Below are 23,217 nucleotides of genomic sequence, written 5' to 3'. Positions count from 1 at the left end.
AGGGGAGAGGTCATCTAGCTAGGGAGCCTGGCCCCAAGGAAACAATAGGGGCTCACTTCACAACTTCCATAAGGCAATGCACTTAAAAAGGAAAAATACAGTCTAGTATTTTTGGTTTTTTAAACTTATTTAAAACAAAATGTTTCAGGATAGTTCTATAAAACAAACTAGTCCAATTTGGGTCAAATGAACACAAAATAAAATATTTAATTTCAAGTTTTCCCAATAAAAATAATTTAAGCATGGGAAAAATTTTATTTTTTTTACAGAAACTGCATTTTGTCAGAAAATAATTCCGATGGAAAATTGCCAACTAGCTGTAGCAGTAAAAGAAGTGGGGTTGGGATATAAAATACTGCTAGTTCAGCTGAGAACACAGCTTAATCCTCAGATGAACTAAAAGGCTGGTGTGTATACTGTATCTTTGGATACAACAGACTTAATTTCTGGGGGCGTCCAGTGAGAGGAACTGGGCACTGCAGAGACATCTCTGGGAAGCTCGGTAACTGGGGTTCACTGAATGTTACCTACAAGCCAAGATTTAGACTGGCAGAGTCTCACGGAGTTTGCAGGTAAGGCTGACTGACGGGTGTGTCAGGGAGCTGAGGCACAGTTTAAGCACCAGCAAAGCTCTCTCTTGCTTCCAGCATCTAGCCCTACAATAATTCTTCTGAAGGAGCACGGAGGGGTAAAGGTAAATGTTGAGAGACTAGAACACAGTCCCCCCTCCCTCCTCCGTCCATCTCTGCCCCCTCTAGAGCATTTTTCTAAAAACGAAAAAGAGACAAAAGGTTTTAAAGAATGCTTTTATGATCACTGTAAGAAAATATATAAAAATTTCACTGACATGTTAAACAATAAATTTTCACAAGTAAACCCAATTTAACATCAGGAGATTTGTATAAACACACCTAGACACTTAAAAATACCAGACCAAAAGACTGGAATAATTTGGGTCCGTTAGAAATGTTATTCAATTGAAGATCTCATTTAGATTCCTCTATATATTATATTAAAATATGCAGAAAACAAGTAAGTGTATTGTTATGTGCATAGCATTGGAACAGCAATACAGGATCTCATTTGGATTAAAGAGAACTTAAAAACAACACAGTAAGCAAAAGCCTTAAGAAAAACACAGAGTTCTCCTAAAATAGCTGAATCTGGGAGTGTGCACATGGTCTCATTCTTTCCTATGATTTTTGTCATGCTGGCCCTCTGCACTCTTGCTCCAATCAACGGTTGATTGTGCAAGGAACAGTTGCAGATATACAGTAGTCTTCAGCTTCTTCTATGTTTGACTAACCAGGGAAGCTTACCTTCATGCCTTAAAGATTCAAGAGAAAAATCTTGTCAACAGTCTAACCCAGTCTGGGCTTCTACAGTTTGCCTTCTGCAGATAGAAAGTCACATTATTACTGCCAAACGGAGGAAGTTAATGGAATGTGACTCTCCAGGTTACCCAGAATCCTTGGATACTAAAATAGCAACAGATCAAGATTCTCACATCTGATTCTCCCTGTCTTACACTTTGTGCAGTCATTCTTACCTGTGCAAAATGGGTGTAAAGCGTTATCAAATCAAAATTCTCCAGGCACATGGATGGTAGCATTTTGCCAAGGTGTAAACAACCACACATAATAAGAGGCAGTGGAGCATTAGGTCCAATATGGATAAGAGGACCCCTTAACATCAGTAGTAAATGACATTTTTAAGAAGTGATAGTGCTTTGCATTGCCAAATAGAACCTCGGGTTCAATTCGTGCTCCAGCTACTTTAGCCAGCATATGCCGGGAACAAGATGGAGAATGTGACTTCTCTCACAAAAAAGTTACTTACATTTTTTGTTTGAGGAAATATAGGGAGAACAAGAAAATGGAGAAGTGAGATAAAGGGAAAGAAGCTTATGGAAGAAGAATGTCTTCTGGAAGTTCTGGGGACAAAGTCTCTAGATGAGTCATCAAATTGATTCCTTTCACTCAGAGGGTAAAATGAGGTTTTTGTAGGTTTGTCCCATAACAGCTGCACTAACATACCAGGTTGAGCAGAAGGATGGTGTCACGTCAGAGTACAAAAGACACATGATACTAAGATGTGGGTGAAGTTAAAAAAAAAAAAGCGTGTGTGTATGGGGAAGGGGAGACGACACACACGGTTGGGACTGTCATAGTTGAAGGAAAGTCTGGAAGTCCAAGATAGAGGCCATGTCTAGATGTACCAGTGCAATTGCACCGCTGCAATGCATCTGGTGAAGATGCTGTATGCCAACAGGAGAGCTCTCCTGTCAGCATAATAAAAACACCTCCATGAACAGTAGAAGCTATGTCAACGGGAGAGCTTCTCCCGCCAATATAGCACTGTCCACACAAGCGCATATGTCAGTGTAACTTATGTCGCTATGGGGGGTGGTTTATTCATACACCTGAGCAACAGAAGTTATGCTGACATTGGCTATAATGTAGACAAAGCCTGAGACAGTCCTCTTCCCTTTCCAGAGGAACTCAGAGTTCCAGCAAAGAAGCTTTCTTCTCTTCCTAAGCCCTGAGTCAGACTCCTCTTCTTCTGAGGGCTAGTCAATACTGGGAAACTTACATTGGCATAGCTATACCTCTCAGGGGTGTGAAAAATCTATACCCTAAGAGATGTAGCTATGCTGACCTAGGCCCCTCACTCCTCCGACAGTGCTAGCTCAATGGAAGAATTCTTCCCTGAACGTAGCTACCACCTCTGGGGCAGGTGGATTACCTACACTGATGGGAGATCCCCTCCTGTCAGCGTAAGTAACGTCTATACTGAAGCCTGCAGCTGTGCTGCTGTAGCATTTTCAGTGCAGACATACCCTCATGAGTTTGCTTCTTTTGAAGGATACCTAGCCTCTGAACTACAGGAGAAGTTCAAATTCCAATTAACTGAAAATCCTGATTATCTGAATCAGCAGTGTCGTGCATTTAACGAACTACTGAATGCTCCTCAATTAGCTTTTTAGAATCAGTTGAGAAGCTATTGGTGGTTCATTTAAACGCATGGGGGATATGCTGTTCCTTCAGATAACTACATTGTGGGTCCCCACTGGTGGAGAGGGCGGGAGGCAGAGAGGGGAATAGCTGCAGGAGACAGGAGGCTCCTTGGTGCTGTTTGAGCACTTGCTGGCACCGACAAGTGTGGACCAGACTGTGAAACTGCAGCTAACTATAGCACTTCCAAAGCTTTTGAATAACTGGGTGTTCAGAGGATAAATGCATGTCCTCTGGACCATTCAGATAAGCAGAATTCACCTGCACTGTGAGGTTCCACCTTTGGGTAAGGCTAAAGGAAAGAAAGCAGAACGTAGGCCAGCAAGGCCATCCCCGAGAAGAAGCCACTTGTTACAAATTCCCTGATGGAAGTCTCATTGAGTCAGTGTCTCTCTCTCCCCCCCAGAAGAACATTTCATGTGAAAACGAATCACAAAAACAGATGCCCCAAACCTCCAGATTCACATTAATCTCAGAATCAACTGCTGGGATAGTCACAGGTCAGGCTCTCCAGTTTGGCTTTTGCTTTCTCAATAAAATCCTCCGAGGCACTCGGGAGCGGAAGCCGTGGGGGACCCATTTGAATCCCCGAGGCAAAAGTCATGACAGCTTTAGTCTGTGCCACACCAAAACCTAGGCATACAAAAGAAAAAGCAGGTTACTTAAATATATCACTTAAATACAAGCCAGTCATTACTACTGAGGACTTTAAAATCCCAACCACACCAACCCTTCCAGCTTTTGTGAAATCCTGGAATTGGCCAGAGTTTAAATTCCCAGAAGGGAGAAAGATGTAATTAGCAAGTGATGTTTGCAGACAGAAAACAGCGTTAATATCCATCCTATATTACAGTACCAACCACCCTTTTATGTACCAATATTTTCCTCCAAAATGCCCCAAGTACAATATTTTCTTAGAAAAGCAAGTTATGCTCTGAAAAGTGACTCTGTAAGAGTGGCTTTGGGAGGTTTTCCCAAGACTTCCAGATCAAATTAGGGTCATTTTTATAGATAGATGATGCATCATCTAACTCTCAGACCAGCAAATGCAACCCGGGAACTGAAAGCCCAACCATGTTCTTTGTGGTTTACATACAGTATCAGCAGTAATACAGATTCTGTAGCTGGAATTCAGTTAGTAATTCTCTTGATTATGTGCAAACCAGAAAGAATCCAGCTCTCCCCTAAAGCAGTGCTGGCATTGCAGGGTTAACAGCAGAAAACATGTATTTTTGCCAGCCAAGTCAATAGATATAGTTTTGAAAATACAAGGGGAGCAAGCCTGCAATGTAAAAACAGCACTTCGTTACACTGTCATTTTTCTCCTCGTAAGTGGATTTTTAGATTCTTGGGCCTAATTCTCCTCTCCTTAAATCACTTATACCTGTGTAGAGTTCCACTGCCTTGAATGGAGTTACTCCTAAGGGAAAGGAGATTCGGGGCCCTTGTGCTTAGTCATAAGGGCACTTTATTCTCTTGTCTGGGATCGAGGGCACTCAGGCCATGTCTGCACGTACAGCACTGCAGCATTTGGTCATGCTGTCCTCCCATCGGCATGATAAACCACCTCTGTGAGCAGCAGAAGCTATGTCGGCGGGAGAAGCTCTCCCGCCAACATAGTGCTGTGCACATGAGCATATGTCGGTGTAACTTATATCAGTGGGGGGGGGAGGGTTTCATACCTCTGCCAACATAGGCTGTAATGTAGACATAGCCTCAATAACACTGACATTGCAAGTCAGCTTGGGAAGAAAACGACAGAGTCAAGATAAGAAAATCAGGAATAGAACAAGAGCAGGAGATGAAATCTGGAGAGAGGTTTATATTTTTGAAGATGGGGAATGTGTCAGAGGACATGGAGGAGGAAGAAAGGAAGGTTTAGTGGAATCTTTCTGGCCATGCTTGGGCAGCTCAGTCATTGAACTGCTGATCACATCTGCTGTTGCTGCTTGAGTTATGTCTTCCTTCATGTGAGATCTTTCAGAAGGGAGCCTCTCAGGTTGCAAGGACCAGGAAGTTTCAGTGAAATTCAGCAGTTTTCAGTCCATTTTTTACGACACAGTGAGGGAGGAAGATATCGCAGCACCTACCTAGTTTGAATACAAAGCTGAGAAATTCTCCAGTATAGAACTAGAAAATAAACAGACAGACAGTATTTTTTAATTTGCTTCTTCATACTTACAAGAAGTATCTATCCTAACAGCTTTGGACGCTTATAAAACAATGATATAAAAGACTTAGGAAGGCATGTCAAATGTACTGGGGGCTTTCCCCAAGTAATCAACCTACTCTAGCCCCAAAAGCACAAAAATCACTCACAGATCCCACCTCCCAATGAATCACTCCCAGTCAGGTCATCCTCATCATTCAATCTGGCCCCTTAAGACAACAGCCTGAGGAAACTTAGGGCTAGTTTACGCTTACTCTCCCACCGACATAATAAGACCACCTAAACAGGTGGCGGTAGCTATGTTGGCAGGAGAGCATCTCCCACCGATGTAGCACTGTCCACACAAGCACTTATGCAGCAAAACCTGTGTCACTCAGGGGGTGTTTTTTCCATGTCCTGAACGACAAAAGTTTTGCCGGCATAAGTGCTAGTGTAGACAAGGCCTGATGCCCCATGCCCTTCCAGAAAGGAAATAATTTCCTGAGTAGAGGACCCTTTGTCGAACACGGCCCCCACCCATCCGCCACCAGTCCCTCCCGTTTAGAGCAAGGAGGGGAAGGAGGGGTGCTCCAGCTACCCAAGACTGTGATATAAAATTGTCTATCATTTGCATGTTGACTACACCAGTGGGTCACAAACTTTTTGTATTGGTGACCCCTTTCACAAAGCAAGTCTCTGAGTGTGACCCCCTGACCCCCATGGGCACCCTCCCCCCACTGCCCCAGGCCTCCGGGATGTCCCCCCCTTCACTTCTGGCCCTCGGCTCCCCACCCATCCCTAACCCCTACATTGTGCCCCCTGCGCCCACCTGGGGAACTGACCTGCATGCACAGAGCGGTTGGTATTGCTGCTGGCTACCCCCTCCAATGCTGTTTCTCCATGCACGGCTAGGGGGCTGGGAGGGGGGGAGGGAGGAGCAACAAGCGGGCTCCCTGCATCCAGGTCAATTTCCCCCCCACCCTCTCCTTATGTAGCCCAGATGGGGAAAGTGAGCTGGTTGCAGGGAGCCCTGGTGTTGCTCCTTGCTCCCTCCACTCACAGCCCCCTCGGGGGGTACAGAGGAATGTTGGGGGGGGGGGAAGTGAGCAGTATCTGTGTGTCACTGCTGACCCCCCACATGTTCTTCCGCTGAGAGGAAGCAGAGAGGCTCACAGCCCCACACCTAACCGGGGTCAGGCTCACAGCTGGCAACGCTCCAAGCTCACAGACCCGTGCCTGGCCGGGGCCGGGGCTCACAGCTCGCGACCCCCACATAACCACATCACGACCCCCAGTTTGAGAACCAATGGACTACACATAGCTCAGGCCTCCTCATTAATCTTCTAGATGGCCTCCAACCTGTTGAGCAAGAAGGGTAATGGCATAGTGACCTGTGAAACCCTGCACGATGGAGAACCCTTGGAGCAGAATGCTACTGCCTACAGTTAACCAGGAAGAAAGGCACACAGCCACTCAAGAATAGATTCATCTACCCCAGCAAGGGGCCTCAGACATGTCAGCAATACCCTGTGGTCAACAGCAGCAAAGGCTGCCAACATTGTTTTACCTGTCAGCATGCATACCCCATCTTCACCCATCACCAGCAAAAAGCAACCAATGTGATCAGTGCAGTATCTGTGCCACAACCATACCTGAGGCCAAACTGATTGGTGTCCAAGAAATCAAAGAGAATACCAGATCTCACCACAGCCTTCTCAAATTTCCCCCAAAATGGGAGATTCAGCACAGGCAGGATTGTCTATGTTAGGCAATGGTTTCTTGATCAGAAGCCCCAATAGTACTACTGAAAACTCCCGGCCCCTTTCTTTCTTGAAGGAAGGTGTTGGCAATCTTTGCCAGCAGCAGACTGGGTGTCTCTCCATTGTCTTTTACTAGCCAAGAAGAACATGAGTCCAGCTCTCAGGCTGCACCCAAAACTACATTATTTGGTTGTTACAACATTCCCTCCCCTGTGTCCCAGTCGGACCATACCCAGTACCCTGCAGGTCGCTGTGATTCCCCTTTAGGTCTAGAGCTCAATCTCAGTTGGGTGTGGGGGGGAGGGAGAGGGGAGCGGGAGAAGAGGGACGGAGAGGAAAGAGGTGAAGCCTGGTCCGGTCCAGCCCAGCCCAATCTAGCCTCCCTTCCCCACAAGCAATTGATGAGGCAGGGGCAAGGAACTGTCAAGACCGGTTAAAAAGTGGGTGGGGTGGGCAATGAGCCATCCGGAATGGTTAAAAAAAGAAGAGGGCCCCCAACCCCTCATGCAGACTGGGCAAGGAGACCTGTAGATGGAAAATGTTTGAATGGTTGTCAACCAGCAAGGGTGTACTCAGCCAGGTTAGAAAGGCATGAGGCAGTCCAGACTAGTCAGAAGGTAGGTGTGTGTGCACACACGGGAAGGGAAGGGGAAAGGGAAGGAGGGTGGATGAGAAGAACATCGATTGGAAGTGGGACAAGAGGATCCTAGAAGAAGGTTGTGCCCCAGCCAAAACATACATGGGCATATACGTGACAGGGGCAGGGGAGGAGGGTAACCAAACAGACCTGGGTGGGCTAGCCTGTTTATGAGGGAAGAGCTGAACACTGCCCATTTCCCACAGGGTTTTGGGAGCTGAAGGGGAGGTTACACAAGGGGAAGAAAGGTGAGCTGAGCCTTGGCTAGTTAAAATGGGGAAGGGGGTGTGTCATGCCTAGACCAGTTTAAAAAAAGGATAGCTGTGTACCAGACAAACAGATTTGTCTGTGACAAATCAGTTTGTGAGAGGGAGGGCGGTGGTGAGAGACTGGCCTCTCTGGATTAGGTGGTGGCGGTGGGAAACAATGCCCAGTGAAGAGAAGTTTAGCGGAGCGGAGCGGAGCGAGGACACTCCCATTGTGAGTAGGTGAAGATTCTGTACCTGATATTGTTGTGCTAATGTGAGGTTTTGCTCTGCAAAAGCTTCCAACATCAAGTTGTTTTCTTTGCCCAGGTAGTTGTATGTGCTGCCACAAAACAAAGGAAACTCAATAATGCAAAGAGGTGCTTAGAGCAGCCACCACAACCAGAACAAACAAAGAGTCCCAGGCTAGTGTCATATTTTATTTTCAGAACGTAATCATTCTTCTCTAGAAATTCCAGGTGGTCTGAAACACATGGTCTATAGCTTGCTCTCAATGAAAGTGTTGTAATTAAATGTTCTCTTCCCAGCATCCTTTACAAATGACATTGTTTCTCCAAAAACAAAAATCCCTCAGCCAATTCTGAGGACCAATCACACTTGGTTTACCTATCACTTAGGTAGTTTATATGTTGTACACATGACTTCTGATGCAGTACAGTAACTCATTTATACCTCCTCAGTGGGAGAGGAAGGATGGTCTAGTTAGTGCTTAAGCACTGGCCTGGAACTAGATTCAAAATCCTTCTCCCCCATAGATTTCCTGAGTGATCTTGGGCAAGTCACTTAGTCTCTCTGGGTTTCAGTTCCCCATCTGTAAAGAGGATAATAGCCCAGCCTTGCCTCACAGCAGTGTTGTGAGGATAAAAAATACATTAAAGATTGTGAGGCACTCAGGTACTACAGCAATGGGGGCCATAGAAGCACAATACATAGGCAGATAGTGATAAATATGGCAACAAATATGGCAGGAATGCAAAAAGACTGACCTTCCAACTGCTCCAGATGCTCCCAACACCAGCGCGCTCAGCAGTTGCTAGTTTGGGAGGAGAGGAAGGGAAGAAAAGCATTTTATTTCATATAATCAAAAGCAAAGGAAGAATGAGCAGTATAACTCCTGGTCCTGAACATGGCTAGAATTCAATTTCTCACTGGGTAGTAACTGTTCAGGTTGGAACCAGGATATGTCTTAGCATAAGCCATATGATTTTAGACAAGATCATTAAAAGTGGAGCCTCTTACCTCATCCACTCCATAGAGTAGAACAAACTGCTCTTTGTAGTTCTTCATACACTGTGCAAAGTCCAAGAGGTCTGTGTCACTGAATTTCACCCCCTGGAAGGTGGGGATCTGTTCTTTTATCCCATCCAGCAGCTCCACAACACGAACTGCATAGAACAACCATCCCACATCAGGAAACACATCTCAGTCACATAAGATGTCCCTGATCTCCCCATTGTCACTCAAGCCTTCCTGCTCATTTGAGCAGAGCCAGGTCCTGCCCCTCTCCCTCCCCTTACACAGGGCATGCACAAGGGAGGACAAGCAGAGGTATGGCTCTCCCCACCCAATAATTGATGGGGGCACAGAATTTCTCCGGTCCCCAGGGCTGCAGCAGGAGCTGACAGCTCCTCCAAAAGCACTGAAATTCAAATTCCTGCGCTCGTTCCTGCCTTATACAAGAAAATCAGAGACAGACTTGTTGCTTTCCACTATTTTCTTTATGGTTTAAGCATAAGAGCTTGATTACTTAAATAGCTCTGAAGGAACCAGTAAAATAACTCTGGAATATATGAAGAGATGTACAAGTGCACTTTCATAGAAATGTACCATTGCTATAGAACGGTCACACCACCACTCTCATTTATACCTACTCCTGTGGTACACACTTGCTGCTTACTGACAATAGCCAAGATTATCGTGTGGGACACATCCACATCTAAGATGAACAGCTTCTAGAATGCTGCCACCATCTGCTTCTTTTCCATTGCATACTTCCTGGCTTGTGCACTGTTACACAGCAATTATTTCACTAATATATATCTTAAGTATATATCTGTCTTATTCACTTCTGGAGTATTCATCTTATCGGTTCAGACACGGAGACATACAGTTGGATAAGCAGTTCAGAAATGAACTGGCAGCTACAATTTAAAAAATAAATAAATATATCCCAAATATACGTGTGAACTGGTGCTTTGAGCAAGGGAGTCAAAAAACTTAGGTTCTATTCTGAGCTGTACTGCTAGCCGTCTGTGGGCTTGTCTACATTAGAAAAAATTACTGTGGCTGAACGTCATTAGTAGGGATAAGATTCTCTCATGGTAAAATTAGGCAAAATTCGTGGTATGGTCATGGCAACAAAAATGTGAAATTTAACAATAAAGTATTACAGTGTAACATTTACGTGAAACAAACAACGTTAATGCAATAGTTTTATATTATTTATATTTATTATATAGTTCATACTAAAATCAAGATACATCACATCTCCTTCGCCACTAAGTAGAGGACCTACTTGACCATCCAATCCTGTTTAGGCAAAGTAACATTTTCTAATGTAGATAGGTCAAATTTGTTTTCGAATCCTAGATTCACCAACCATTTTCTGAGTGAATCACTCGAACGGGAGAAGTCTGCATGTAATAAGAGCAGGAGTCACGAATGAGCCATACTTACTCTTTACACCTGTTAAAGGAGGAATGTGATAGTAATAAAATGGAACGCCAGGGGCTTCAGATGCAACTTCCCGTAAGAAAGCAACCACTGCATCTGAAAGGCAGTGAAAGAAGACAGTCATTCTGAAGCAAAGGAAGGAGGTCACCCACATAAAGAGGAGTTCAGGTTCGTAGACTTATCAGCAGTCCATCTCTAGGGAGACACCATTTCTCTAGCTCTTCTACACTTAATCGGTGTAAGATATAGGAATTGGATACTATCCTTTTAATAGTTTGTGAGCCTGCTAGTATTCCTCGCTGTCTCTGTTTCGGAAATCAACAGAAGAGCAGTGTATATATGTAGCTTGGCCTTGAATGGTGTATAAGGTTAACAAACATGCTTATTTGGAACCCACTGGGCTAGCATAGTTCCTCCATGTTACATCTGTTGTGTAACAAGCAAGAGACAATAGGTTTTTTCATTTTGGGCTAATTTGACAGGATTGGGTTAATTTGGGGGATTGATAATCCTGGCTAGGGTAAGAATTGTGCAAGCTTATTCCACATAGCTCTATTATTTAGCCTCAGTTCTGATCTGCTCCTCAAGTAGCCAGGACTCCCACATGGGGGGGAAAAGTGTACACTTTACTGGGGCCCAGAGGCCCTGGGGGGCTCAGCCCAGGCTGCAACCCCCATTACCATGAGGAAAAAAATGTTCATGGCTCATGAGATTGTAGGGATGAGAGATTGTGGTATGTGTGTGGGAGGGGGCCCATGTTACAAGTTTGTACTGGGCCCGAAAAAGTTATGCTTGGGCCCTGCAAGTAGCTCTGCACCTCACAAGTAATATGCATCGGCCCTGTTAGTCCACTCCTGTGCTTCAGCAGAGACTGTCAAATATGCCAATGCAATGTATGCAATTTGGAGCATCCAGCAGGAGTCCACCTGAGAGCCTCAATTAGTTTCACTTGTCACCAAAACCACATACACAGTCAGTTTGTGAAGGGGAGATATTCATGCATCAGCTACCAATTCAAGGAGGCACCACTCTCCTCCTCTCTTTACAGGGGGCTGCATCTCATGTTTGTACAGCACCAAGCACAGCGCTGGGTTTCAAACAATATTATTTCCAGCAATGGTTTCCAAAAGAATGTCCATATGGCAGTGAGCAGGGTGACATTCTGAGCCCAAGCAGCACAGAGTAAAGGAGGAGCCTATAACACAGGACCTATGTTAAAGCTTGAGAACCTGCCCCCTCAGAAGAAACCTAACACTTTCAGGAGGAATACCATGAGCAACAAAGGAAGTTTTATCACTGAAGTACCATATAGCAAAGATACAGATGCTCTGTGACCAACTATAGTTGCATTACTGCCACAGATCTCTAAAAAGCATGACCTCCCTTTACCAGGCCATATTGCCAACAGCCTGAATGTATGGCAAATTGCAAAAGAAAAAGGGCCTCTGTGGGTGCAACGGCCACAGACTTCTCTGCTCACCTTTGTTTGGAGGTTTGAAAAAAAAGGGGGCTATCCCAGCAATACCACTGGCTCCTATTGCTGCTGCGTGTTTGGCCTAGATAGGAAAGAACAGAATGCATCAAAGGTGCCTCCATGGCACATGTTTCTATCATACACATGGTGCAGAAGAACCACATCAATCCATTCCACAGCTATGAATTAAACCCTAAGCAGCAAGTTGCACATTATGGAACAAGTTCAGCCCTGAAGTCAATGGGAGTTGTGCTAGTCTAGATGAAGGTGCCCTTTCAACAACATAATGCACTACCTTTCTTTCTCAATACACACACACCTCTCTTTCACCTCTACCTGAGTGATACTCCATCCTTACAGCTTCCATCTCCTGAGAAATAGGTTAGGATCACCTATTGTACACTTCGGGAGCAACTTACTTCCTTGAGCAAGTGGAAAAAGGTGGGAATAGAACCATACATGCTGGCACCATAGGGTTCTTCAAGAATTTTCCCTTCCTTCAGCTGCTAGATGCCTTTAAGAGTCCCACATCCCCTGAAGAAATGGCTAGGGTCATTTGGGCCTGAGAACGTGTAAGTAAGAGAGAGAGCATGTGCACAGGCAGGGGCTGGCTGAGAGAGAGATTGAGTCAGGTGGATGAGAGAGAATATGGAAGAGAAGAGGAAATGAGTGATGAGGGGAAAAAGGACTATAGGGCATATATAGCCAAGCCATGTTACTAGTAGTCTGTCCTTTAGGGATGGCTCTTAAAAAAAAAAATCATAAGACTAACTAGGTTTTTCTAACATGCCCAGCATCTTAGTGTCACCCTCTCAGCACTAATGACCCTCTGTTTCCTTATAACATAGGCTGGCATGGAGAGGATTTTTTGTCCAGGACATGAATACATATAGAGTTGATTCTGTTTTCTGGTTGTCACCTTTTCTCCAGGAACACCCCAATTTTGACACCAGATCCCGCATCCTGCATGCCTACCTGGTGGAATGTTTAATGGTATCTGAGAATTTTCAAGGCACAGTAGATGCCACCTGATACGTCATTGATGAAGCAACATCCCCTCATGACACACTGAAGCAACTTCATGACACAAGTTCATCCCTTAGGACCAAGCCTCAAAGTTCGAAAGCCTCCATTTAAACCCTCCCGCAATCAGAGTGTGCTGAAGAGGAGCCTGGCTGGTCCTCCAATTAACCAAATCAAGAAAACCTCACTTTAGGATAAATAGCTCCCTGCGGATGTTTATCCTAAAGTGACCCACAGCGAAATAATTAATACAATTTAAAATAGTTATTAATTACATTACTGAGATGAATGGGACCGTTCAAGTGAGGGGCCTCAGGAAGGTTCCCCTCTCCCAATAAAAGGTGAATATTATATATTTTTAATACATTCTGTGTTTGTGCAGAATCTAGCACAATGGGGCCTGGTCCATGACAGGGCATGTTAGGCCCTGCAGCAATATAAAATAAATAAATACATAAAAATAATAATAAACATGGCATAAACTGACTGAGCCAGCCAGGAGATGCTGGCAGAGCAAGCCAGCTCAGTCTGACTAGACCTAATGCTTGTGTGCTCAAAGACTTAGGATATGGCTATGCTGCAATAAAACACCCATGGCTGGCTCGTGTCAGCCGACTTGGGCTCACGAGGCTATAAAACTGCTGTATAGACGTTTGGGGTCAGGCTGGAGCCTAGGCTCTAGGACCCTGCGAGGTGGTGGGGTCTCAGAGCCCAGACTCCCATCCAAGCTAGAACGGCTACACTGCAATTTTATAGCCCCACAGCCCATGTCTCGCCAGCCGACCCAGGTCAGACATGGGTGTTTTACTGCAATGTAGACATACCCTAAGGGTCCCCCAGGACCAAGGCAGCATAAAATGAAAAGAGATGTCAATATGCAAAAAGAAGGGAAAAGAAGGAGAACTCACCCACATGCAAGGTTATAGAAAGACAAAGAAAGGGGACTAGGAGAAAATTCACACACGCACCAGTTCCTTTGCCTCTGGTAGACTTAATGCTCCCACGTGAATGATCACATGATCCAATCTGCACAAGAGAAAAATCGAGAGGTTGCTGTTTATGTTTTGATTTGTGGGAATTTAATTCGGTGCAAAAGATGCCAGACTGACAGCCAGGGTCACCGAATTATGTCCTGTTTGTTCACACAGCAGATACTTCACTGGGGTTCACAAAGTTTTAGAGTACAGCAAAAAAGTTCAGCCACACAATCAACATTTCTTCCCAGTTCCCTAGCCCACCCAGAGGCATCCTCTACGCCCTCATCATACAATCTTTACTTCTACAACTCTCTCAGATCCTCATCCCCAGAGCTGCCACATGCTGGCCAAGTGACCTCCCTGAAGCAGTAGGCCCAATTCTCCCCTGCTTTACCCCTTGTGTAGTCCTTTCCCCTATGCAAAGGGCTATCTTTCTGATCTGTAGCATCTGACACCATTTTGCACGGGTAGAAATAAATGCATCAGGTGCAAGGCTGTGAAGAATTAGGCCCATTGCATGTGGCAAGCTTAGAGAGAGTCACACAGAGCTGGTTTAAAAAAAAAAAAAAAAAAAAAGCACTAATTTTTCATGGGAAATTTCAAAATTCTTCTCCCCTCCCAAACTTTTCATGGGAATTTTTTGGGTTATTTAGAAACAAACAAGAAAAATGAATCCAGAATTAATTTTTTTATTTACTGAAACGTGAACCAAAAATTACCCAAATACCACTACTTAAAACAAACATACAACAATTGTGTTTCCCTTTTTCCCACCCCACCCACAACAAAAGCCCAGAAAGTTTAAACCCGAAAGAAAATTTTCTGGGAAAATCACTTGTTTTCTCCCTTTCATTGTCCTTTCCCTTCAATTCTACTCTCTCTCCCCCCATATCTTTCTGCCCTCTAACTCACTTTCAACATGGATACAAGAGACAGTGCAAAGGCGAGTGATTAAGAATATGCAAAACATCAAAGAAAAAGGATGGTCTAGTGATTAGAGTTGTAACGTGGGACTCTGAGGATACGGAGTCAATTTTCTGCTCTGCTACAGGTTTCCTGTGTGGCTTTGGGCAAGTCACTTAGTCTTTCTGTGCCTCAGTTCCCCACTTGAACTGCCCTGCCTAATAAGGGTATTGAAAAGATAAATACATACAAAGATTGTGAGGCTCTCATGCTAGTGTTAAGACAGCATAAAAGTAGCAAAGAGATAAGGCATGAAAGAAGGAGACTTATTACTTTCACTTCCCTCAACTTAAGCAACAGGAAGAGGGTGTTTTCCAGAACCCCCTCTCTTCCACATCTCCCCATAAGCAATAAGAGGAGGAGGAGTCTCTGAGGCCCTCCCCTCCCCCTCAAAGCAGTATGGAGGGGGGTCAGTTATGCACGGATGACTGAGCCCGACATTCCTATCGTCACTTACTTTGAAAATACCAGCAACATCTTGATAAAAAGGGCCAGGAAAAGAAAACAGGAAATAACTAGGGGATACAGCCTTTGTTCAGATAAGCAGTAATTTTTATGTAAACAGACAGGTTTCCTCAGAGTTACTCACTTGTCTTTCCCTTTGGTCACCCACTCCTCTGCCAGCTGTTTCCTCTCCAGCGTGCTCAGTGACAGCCCTTCTCCTGTTGTGCCATTCACTGTCCCAAACAGAACACAATCACACGCTCTAAGGCATGGCATACACACAGAAATTACACTGGTTTTACTAAAGACCATTATTGAAATGTAACCATGCAAACTAGCCTGACATTGGACAGTTGTAAACAGATATGCAAGCCCACACAGGGGTTTGCACTGGTTTAAATAAACATGTGCACTTTGTCTGTGTAGAGAAGGCCCGTAACACTGAAAGTGGTAACTAGATACGCCCTCCTAGGGCAACACAATCAGAAAGGAAGAAACTCTTGTAAGAGGACAATGAAACTTCAAAATCAAATGAGCTTCTTCATGTGCCCACTGAATTTTTAGCCAAGAACAAATGCTTCATATCGGATGTTGCCAGGTGACCATATCCTGCCCATGCAGGTGGATAGAATCTTTCAGATGGGTCTTTTCTGTCATTGCTTTGATCCTTCTTAATGCCCTAATGTGGCATTGTCTCTTTGCTTCCTTCCCCACTCCAGTAACATTCCCATCTTCTGCTCTACTCCGCACGTAACCAGGAATTTGGGCAAAAACCGATTCCTACAGTTTAGATTATGATCTCATCCACTTAAGCACACATTTATAATGCTCCCACTCCCATATTCCATTGCATCACAGCTCTTGGCTGACAAGAAGCACAAATCATTGCCTAAAACTTACCAAAAACGTTCTTCACACCCTGCTTTTTTACAAGATAATCCACATACTGATCAATCACAGACAGGTTAATTTCTCTGTAAAGAAAGAAAGAGGATAACAAAAGAGGACAGAAATAACAACATCTGAGGAATCTCTGAACAGGTTCATGTTCTAACATGTTTCCTTCTAATACCTTAGGGGGGTCAGGAATATGAAATCTAGTTTAAAAAAAATCTTGTTGGCTCACTTCCTGAATTATAGAGACCTCTAGAGATAAGAGATTCTGAACAGGGTATCTGGGGTTGAGAATGCCAGATTAGAAAGCGTCCTTTATGTGAAACACAAGTTGGGGTTCCTGGAGCAAGAGATCCACAAACTAATGAACTATAAAAACCAGATCTTCAGTAATCAGAACCATGAAATTTCAGGTGCTCACTTACTGCTACAATGTATCAGTGCCCTAAAAATAATAAAAAAAGAAATCCTATCCAGTCTTCAATATTTTTCAAGTTTACTTGATTCTGTCTCTTAACCACTGCCTCTCTCAGCACACAACATCCACCAGGCTGGTTCTGACTTCTGGTAAGAGCTACAGTATCTAAGGAACATGGGGTAAGCCCTGAATACAGTGTGTCTAGAAAGGATACCAAAGCTTAGTTATGTTTTAATGGAAGGTTTGAAGCGACTAGGCTGCCAGACACCAAAGTTTCCAATCCCCAAGTGGGTTCTTTCAGGCCTTCGGAGGTGGATAAACTGAATTCTAGGCAGTTTATTGTGAGTTTTTTCAGATTTAGATGGAAAAAACCTAAGGCCTTGTCTTCTCTGTGCAAACATTGAATATCTTGTGATGCTTTAAGACTGCAAGTCTAACTCTGAAAAACGACTAAATAAAAATAGTAACTATTGCTTTAACAGAGGTATTCCTTTGTGTATTCAGTCCTGTCTGTTCACTTCAGTGGCAAGCAGAGCCAAATCCTCAATTGATGTAAATTAGCATCAGCTGAGGATCTACCCATATGTTTACAATTTACACAAAGTCTTTAGCCCAGGTATTTTCACTACTCTTTACTGCTGCTTGTCCTGCAGAGCCCCACACAGATATTGTTTGCTAAATTCCAATCTGTCACACCTCTGCAAATTTAGTGAAGGCGATGGGGTTGTGCCTTTGTCAATGAGAGGGGTAATTTGCCCTGTAGAAATGTTTATTACTGATGGGCACATGAGAGATGGGAAGAGGACAACTCATTGCTCAGAATCCAGACAATCTGCAGAAAGAGTACTTAAAAAAAACATTAATTTGATTTTTAAATGGTGCATGCTTAGTACAGAAATCACTGAGATAGGCTCTATGATCCAGAACTGCTCAAACAATGGTGACTTTTGTATGGAATACTTTTATTAAAATGTTGACTTTCTGAAAAATTTTGACCAGCTTTGCCATGATCCATTTTTGCAGTCACAGAACTAAACTAAGATCAAAGGTAAGCTCTAGTGTTCTTGGTCAACATTTTCCTTCCCTCTCCACCCCTCAGCAGAGCCCCCACATTGCGGGGGAAAGGGTACACTTTACCAGGGCCCAGAAGCCCTGGGTGCCCAGGCCAGGCTGCAACCCCCATGGGTATATGTGGGAAGGGGCCCCTGTTACAAGTTTGTATTGGGCCTGAAAAAATTATGCTTGGGCCCTGCCCCTCAGTATTCTACAGTATACTAAATGGTTGCCACCTTACCACTCCTTGCATCTCACTGGTGTGTTGTATGCTTGTAATTTACGGCATATTTAGACATCATTTAAAATGAAAAGCGCAGGGTAAAATATTACAGGAAAACCAGTTTCCCTCCGACTATGTTCTTGGAGGCCCACCATTTAACTTCTTTAAGGGATGGAGTGGACTGTAATCTTAGCTTTACCACAACAGAGACACAAAACAAGGCTCTCTGTTACAGCCACTTGCCTCTGCTACTAAAGATGTTTTATGGGGTTTTTTTCTGCCCTATGAAAATATAGTGGCTCATTTCCAGCAGCTCTATTATGCTCAGATTAATGAGTGTTTTTTGTATCATACACTGTAATTTAAGGAGAATTAACACTGCAATGGAACACTTTTGGGTCAAGATCCAAAAGAATCTGAGCTCTTGATTCAATATCTGCTTGGGGGGAGGAGGGAAACGCAGCCTTCCCAAACATGTTGTTGGTCGACCATACAGTTGCTTTTAGACACTGCAGTGTGCATTTCTTTTCCACAGAGTAACTATCCATTTCAGGTTTTAAATGAGCCACCCCTAGAACGTTTTAGTTATTCTGGCTACATGGATAATGAGCCAATGTCAGAGTGGTAAACAGGGCCTGATTCTCCTTTACATGAAGATCACTTTACACCCCTCTGGCAGTGTAAAGGGGACTTAATGGGGGCGGGGGAGAATATCTCCTATTCAGGGGGCCTCTCTAGCAACTGTAGAGCTGACAGAGGGGCTCTACACCAGCATGTCTCCCCACCTGCAGTGCACAGGGCGAGTTGGGGAGATAGGGAGGTGTGTGGCTGCAGACCATTGTGCTGCAGCTATTCGCTTCACCCTGCTGCCTTGATGCAACCCAGATGGGGCTCCTTTATAATCTGGGGTGACTAGCCTAGACCCTCCAGTCCTTAAGGGCAAGCCACCCAGTTATACTCCCATGCCTCACACACACTTTGAAACCTTGGCTGTCCTCCTTATTTGCAATTTATCAGTGTTGCTGGCCACTTCAATGCATGGTCTGGGCTCTCACCATAATGAGCAGGTCTAGAGTCACCTGATGCTCCTCAGCTCCTATGTCCACACACTTCCCTTGAGTCTTCAGGGCCCACTGTTTGGGCACCCACTTCAGCAACCTTAACCCCACGTCCAAGATTTTAAAAAACTGCATTTTTAAGAAGTGTGTATGTACACAAATATGGATATGTATTTGTATATTGAAAGATGTCACGGTACCATCAAAATGTGCACTTAACAATCCAGTGTTACCATATCACGGTGTAGTTCTTTCTTTTAATTTCCCCACTGCTTCCTGACCAATTGTTTGTTACTGTAACTCGTGTCTTTTCAGACGATGAGACTGTAAGCTCTTCTGAGAAGGGAAACATTAAGAACACCTTCTGGGCACTCTAGAAATACAAGTAATTATTATTATTATGAGTGTGTATTTATGTAAGTGCTGACAAATAGCTAAGCAATCTTTCATGGTTACAGGATGCAAGCTGTTAAATGGCATCTGTTGGATGTTACTTTGCCCTTTCTCTTTGGTCAGGATAAGAGAGAAAGGGACAGTCTTCATTTCACTTGTGATAACAATAATCAGGGTTGATTCCACATATATACCCTCTCAATAACTTCAGATCAAATCTATAAGTTTACAAGTAGAAAGGAGTGTATGGTAAACAGTAATACTGATATAACACTGTTCAAACCTAGATCTCAAAGCACTTATCCAAAGGTAGGTAAGCTAAAATGGAGTTATTTAAGAGACAGTGTAACCAACTGGATTTCCTTTTTTCTCCTGAGAACCAGCTGAAACTCCCTTGAGTAAGCTGCACACCACAAAACTAATCCCTGCTCCCCATATTGCAGGACTCTAAGGAAGGGGATTAGTTAGTCAAGCAAAACCCTTCACAAACCTTTGTCTTCTGGGGATGTTAAACATTGTTAAAAAGGTAGTTGCAGAAAAGCAAGCAGGAAAATAGAAGGTTCTGGGATAAAAGTTCACAATACATTAATTTAGGGGCACGTCAGCTATGACAGCAACCCTTGTGGGGGTGGGGGTGAGGTAATATTTACCCTTTCGGAGTCATCGGTGTGATTGTAGCTGCTATGAGACCCTGCAGCTTCTTTGGGGATGCCATTGCGCTGTTGAGAGAAGTCAAAAAAAGACCCAAAAAAAAAAATTCCTCTTGACCAGAGAAATATATATTTTGAATAAATTCTGTTAATGAAAAAGCTCTACAGGCAAAGTCTGGAGCCAGTGGACTTTAAGTTTCTTTTGAGGAAAAAGAAGCTGCACAGTTTTCTGATGACCTGTGCAGACACGATTACTGTAGCAGGCAAGCTCTAAGCATAAGATTGGTGGCACCTGGTACAGTTAGAGTTCAAAGGTAGTTTATCTTTGAATCTCCTGTTTTCACATGTGCACCACTTCCAAAAACATTCACCTTTGGGCCAGACAGTACTTAAGTCTGGATCTCTGCTTGAAGGAAGAATTTCTGGAAGCAAAATCTCTTACACCATTTTTGAGGCATGGGAGAGAGTAGAAAAGATGCATGTTAAACGATATAGGGGGAAAAATATATGCATATTTTTATCATGGGAGCAAAGCCACCAAACTTGGCACGGACATAATCCTCACTGAGGTCTGGAGCCTCTGCTTGGATTTGGAGATGGTGGGAAATTAAGTGATTTGAAAACTCACTTGTCTACACTAGCACTTACACTGGCAAAACCTTTGTCACTCAGGGGTGTGAAAAAAACATCCCCGCTTAGCGACAAATTTTGCTGGCATAAGTGCTTGTGTGGACAGTGCTATGTCATTTATGTGGTTTTATTATGTCAGTGGGAGAGCTCTCTCCCATTGACATAAGGCTACACAAGCGCTCTTACAGTGGCGCAGCCGCATCCGTACAGCTGTGCCACTAAGTTTTAAGTGTAGACTAGCTGATCCGAGGGCAATTCTACTTCTCTTCACAAATTTACCCACCACTCTCATTATTGTTATTCCATATGCAGCAGCCCCACCCTCCTCACCCTCTCTCTCCTGGAAAGATTGGAGAAAGGAGCATTCTTCTCCTGCTGTGAGGGTGAAGTATCTACTGTGCTATGCTACCCTTCTACCAACCTTTGTCTTTGATGCCTTCTGCTCCCTGAATAGCTCCAGATCAGAATCTCTCTCTCTGCTACTGCCGCTTCCAACTTTGCCTAGGGCATCAAAACGAAACGGACCCGGTTTGTCCCAGTTACACTCCTGCTGTTTGGCAGTATCAGAGGCACCCAGAGTCGTATGTCTGAAGGACTCAACGCTGCAATGGTGACCCTTGGCTCACCTCTGGGAGGTTGTCCTCATAACATAAACAGAAGGGCCGGATGCTAAATTCTATAAATTAAAGATTAGATGCAGCAGAAGTGGATGACATTGGCACCCCTGCTCACCAAGGGAGAGTGGATTTTGAGCCCCGTTAATGCAAAGCTACGTCCTAGCCTGTTGCACGGAGCGTGGGAAATAAATGAAACAGCCCATAGACAATGCAAGCTCTCCTGAGAAATGCTGATTCGCACTTCGGGTGAGCTGCTCCAGCCTAGAGAGAACAGCATCACATGACTCGCACAGGCGATGGGGGCAAAACCTGCTAGAACAACACGGCTCAGCCCCCACCCCCCGTGAGCCCCACACACCACCCCTCAGTCGCAGAGCCGGTCTCCTCCCCATTCCCGAATCCCCAGGCTCAGCCCCTCCGCCGAGAATCGGAGTCTCTCAGCTGGCAACTGCAGACCCTGCCCCCCACCGCAGCGCGTCCGCTGCCCTGGCTCAGTCTGTCTCTGTCTGTCTGTCTGGCCTCACCTGCAGAACGAGCCCCTGCGCCCAGCACCCGTCCCGGGGAGAGCGCGCGGCCTGCCCTAGAGCGCAGCAGCAGCAGCAGCAGCAGAACTGAGGTGGTGGTGTCAGACTCCCAGTCCCGTCCCCTCCCGCCCACTCGCCGCTGCGCTCGGCCTGTGGCTCCAGTGTTACGGAGCTCGCCTGCAGGGACCGCCCATGCTCACTCACAGCTGAGCTGGAGCCCTGCCCTCAGCCCCAGCCGCAGGAAGGATTTGCTGCTCCCGCGGGAGCGTCGGCAGAGCAGCGCTCAAGGAATGGGACTGGTGCCCTTCTCGGGCTGGGGGGCCTCCACACCGCCCCCCCCCCCCTTACCCAGGGCTGGCCTGGGGCGTCAAAGTGGCTGTCTGCATCATACAGCTGGAAATCTGAAGGCCATTGCACCACAGCAGACCTGGCTCCTGATCGCCACCGCTAGCTGTGAGGGCAGTGCCCAAAGTCCCTCCCCCCTGGAGAGCGGGTGGTGGGGCCCATTGCAGCCCCTCCCCCCTGGAGAGCGGGTGGTGGGGCCCATTGCAGCCCCTCCGGCCATGTGAACACACACAGTCCCCGCCTGCTGCCAGAGTTTGCAACCTAACCCCCACCCAGGGTGCGCTGGGCTCTGCCTCCCGCTCTGTACACGTGAAAACGACCTGGGGGGTGGGGGGGGATAGCTGTCGCAGTTCTGTTAATTACTTGTTTTGCTGCTGCGTGCGATGGTTTCCAATTAGAGAGAGGGGGAAGCGGCACGGAAGAGCTAGTGAGAGGAAGGAAGGAGGGATAATCACAGCTTGGCACCTGCGCAGCCCTGATCAGTTTTTTATGCATCACTGCAGCGATTTGATTTCCTTGAGCATCAGCTGCAGCCTTCAGATCGTTTAGGTGCCCTCACTGGGCCTTTCCTGCCGTAGCATCCATGTACGAATTACTCAGAGGGAATAGTGATCCAGTCCCCACCCTTGCTAATATGTAGTGTCCCTTGCGCCTGAATTTTTTTTTATTTATTAAATATCCGTACATGAACACTGAATAGGAAATCTGGTTCTGGTATTTCCATCATTGTGTATTTTTTGGACAGGCTCCCATGCCCCTCTTCTTTTGTTTCTCTATTTATTTAAGCAATGAATTTTCTGGGTGGTTGTGGAAGTCTCTCCTACTCTTTCCAGGTCACTTGGATATCCTTTCTAGCTGCATCTGCCATTCTAGGGAAAAAATAAGATTTACATTTTATATGATTTAAGCCTTACTGCAAACATTAAAATAAATATAGACCGTGATTTTCCTAAGTTTTAGAAGGCAACATGGTGTTTTATGAAGTTAGCACAATTCTAAATAATGGTGAGTAAACAATTGCAAAGGCCACAA

The 23,217-nt window shown here is 45.0% G+C and overlaps 1 protein-coding gene across 2 annotated transcripts; it reads right to left on the bottom strand.

Moving 5' to 3' along the window:
• Positions 1-1,327: 1,327 nt before the first annotated feature.
• NPL (N-acetylneuraminate pyruvate lyase) lies at positions 1,328-21,858 on the bottom strand. Of its 2 annotated transcripts, XM_067535085.1 has the most exons (13): positions 21,841-21,858; positions 21,121-21,200; positions 20,070-20,138; positions 16,281-16,354; positions 15,526-15,613; positions 13,965-14,022; positions 11,980-12,055; positions 10,503-10,595; positions 9,066-9,211; positions 8,813-8,859; positions 8,064-8,148; positions 5,105-5,144; positions 1,328-3,647 (listed from the first exon to the last, which is right to left on the bottom strand). In XM_067535085.1, the coding sequence occupies exons 3-13, from the start codon at positions 20,132-20,134 to the stop codon at positions 3,493-3,495; spliced, it is 927 nt and encodes a 308-aa protein (XP_067391186.1). In that variant the 5' UTR covers positions 20,135-20,138; positions 21,121-21,200; positions 21,841-21,858; the 3' UTR covers positions 1,328-3,492. The 2 variants fall into 2 exon arrangements, with proteins under 2 accessions (XP_067391186.1, XP_067391184.1); XM_067535083.1 differs by lacking the exons at positions 20,070-20,138; positions 21,121-21,200; positions 21,841-21,858 and having other exon boundaries at positions 16,281-18,684.
• Positions 21,859-23,217: the final 1,359 nt, after the last annotated feature.

This window comes from Emydura macquarii, unplaced genomic scaffold (genome assembly GCF_026122565.2).
Source record: "Emydura macquarii macquarii isolate MOO-44397 ecotype Brisbane River unplaced genomic scaffold, CSIRO-AGI_Emac_v2 contig_3477, whole genome shotgun sequence".
Classification (NCBI taxonomy): Eukaryota; Metazoa; Chordata; order Testudines; family Chelidae; genus Emydura; species Emydura macquarii.
Note: the sequence above shows the minus strand (reverse complement) of the source record. Positions and strands in the feature narration are given on the sequence as shown.

What these genes read in the sequence shown, in the direction of transcription:
- NPL (XM_067535083.1), bottom strand. Translation starts at nt 16,437, where the DNA reads ATGTTAGAACATGAACCTGTTCAGAGATTCCTCAGATGTTGTTATTTC. An exon ending in GGGTGTGAAGAACGTTTTTG is followed by an intron (nt 15,614 to 16,280) that starts GTAAGTTTTAGG and finishes TGTTTGGGACAG; the next exon opens with TGAATGGCACAACAGGAGAA. An exon ending in CAGCTTTGTATTCAAACTAG is followed by an intron (nt 3,648 to 5,104) that starts GTAGGTGCTGCG and finishes TTGTATGCCTAG; the next exon opens with GTTTTGGTGTGGCACAGACT.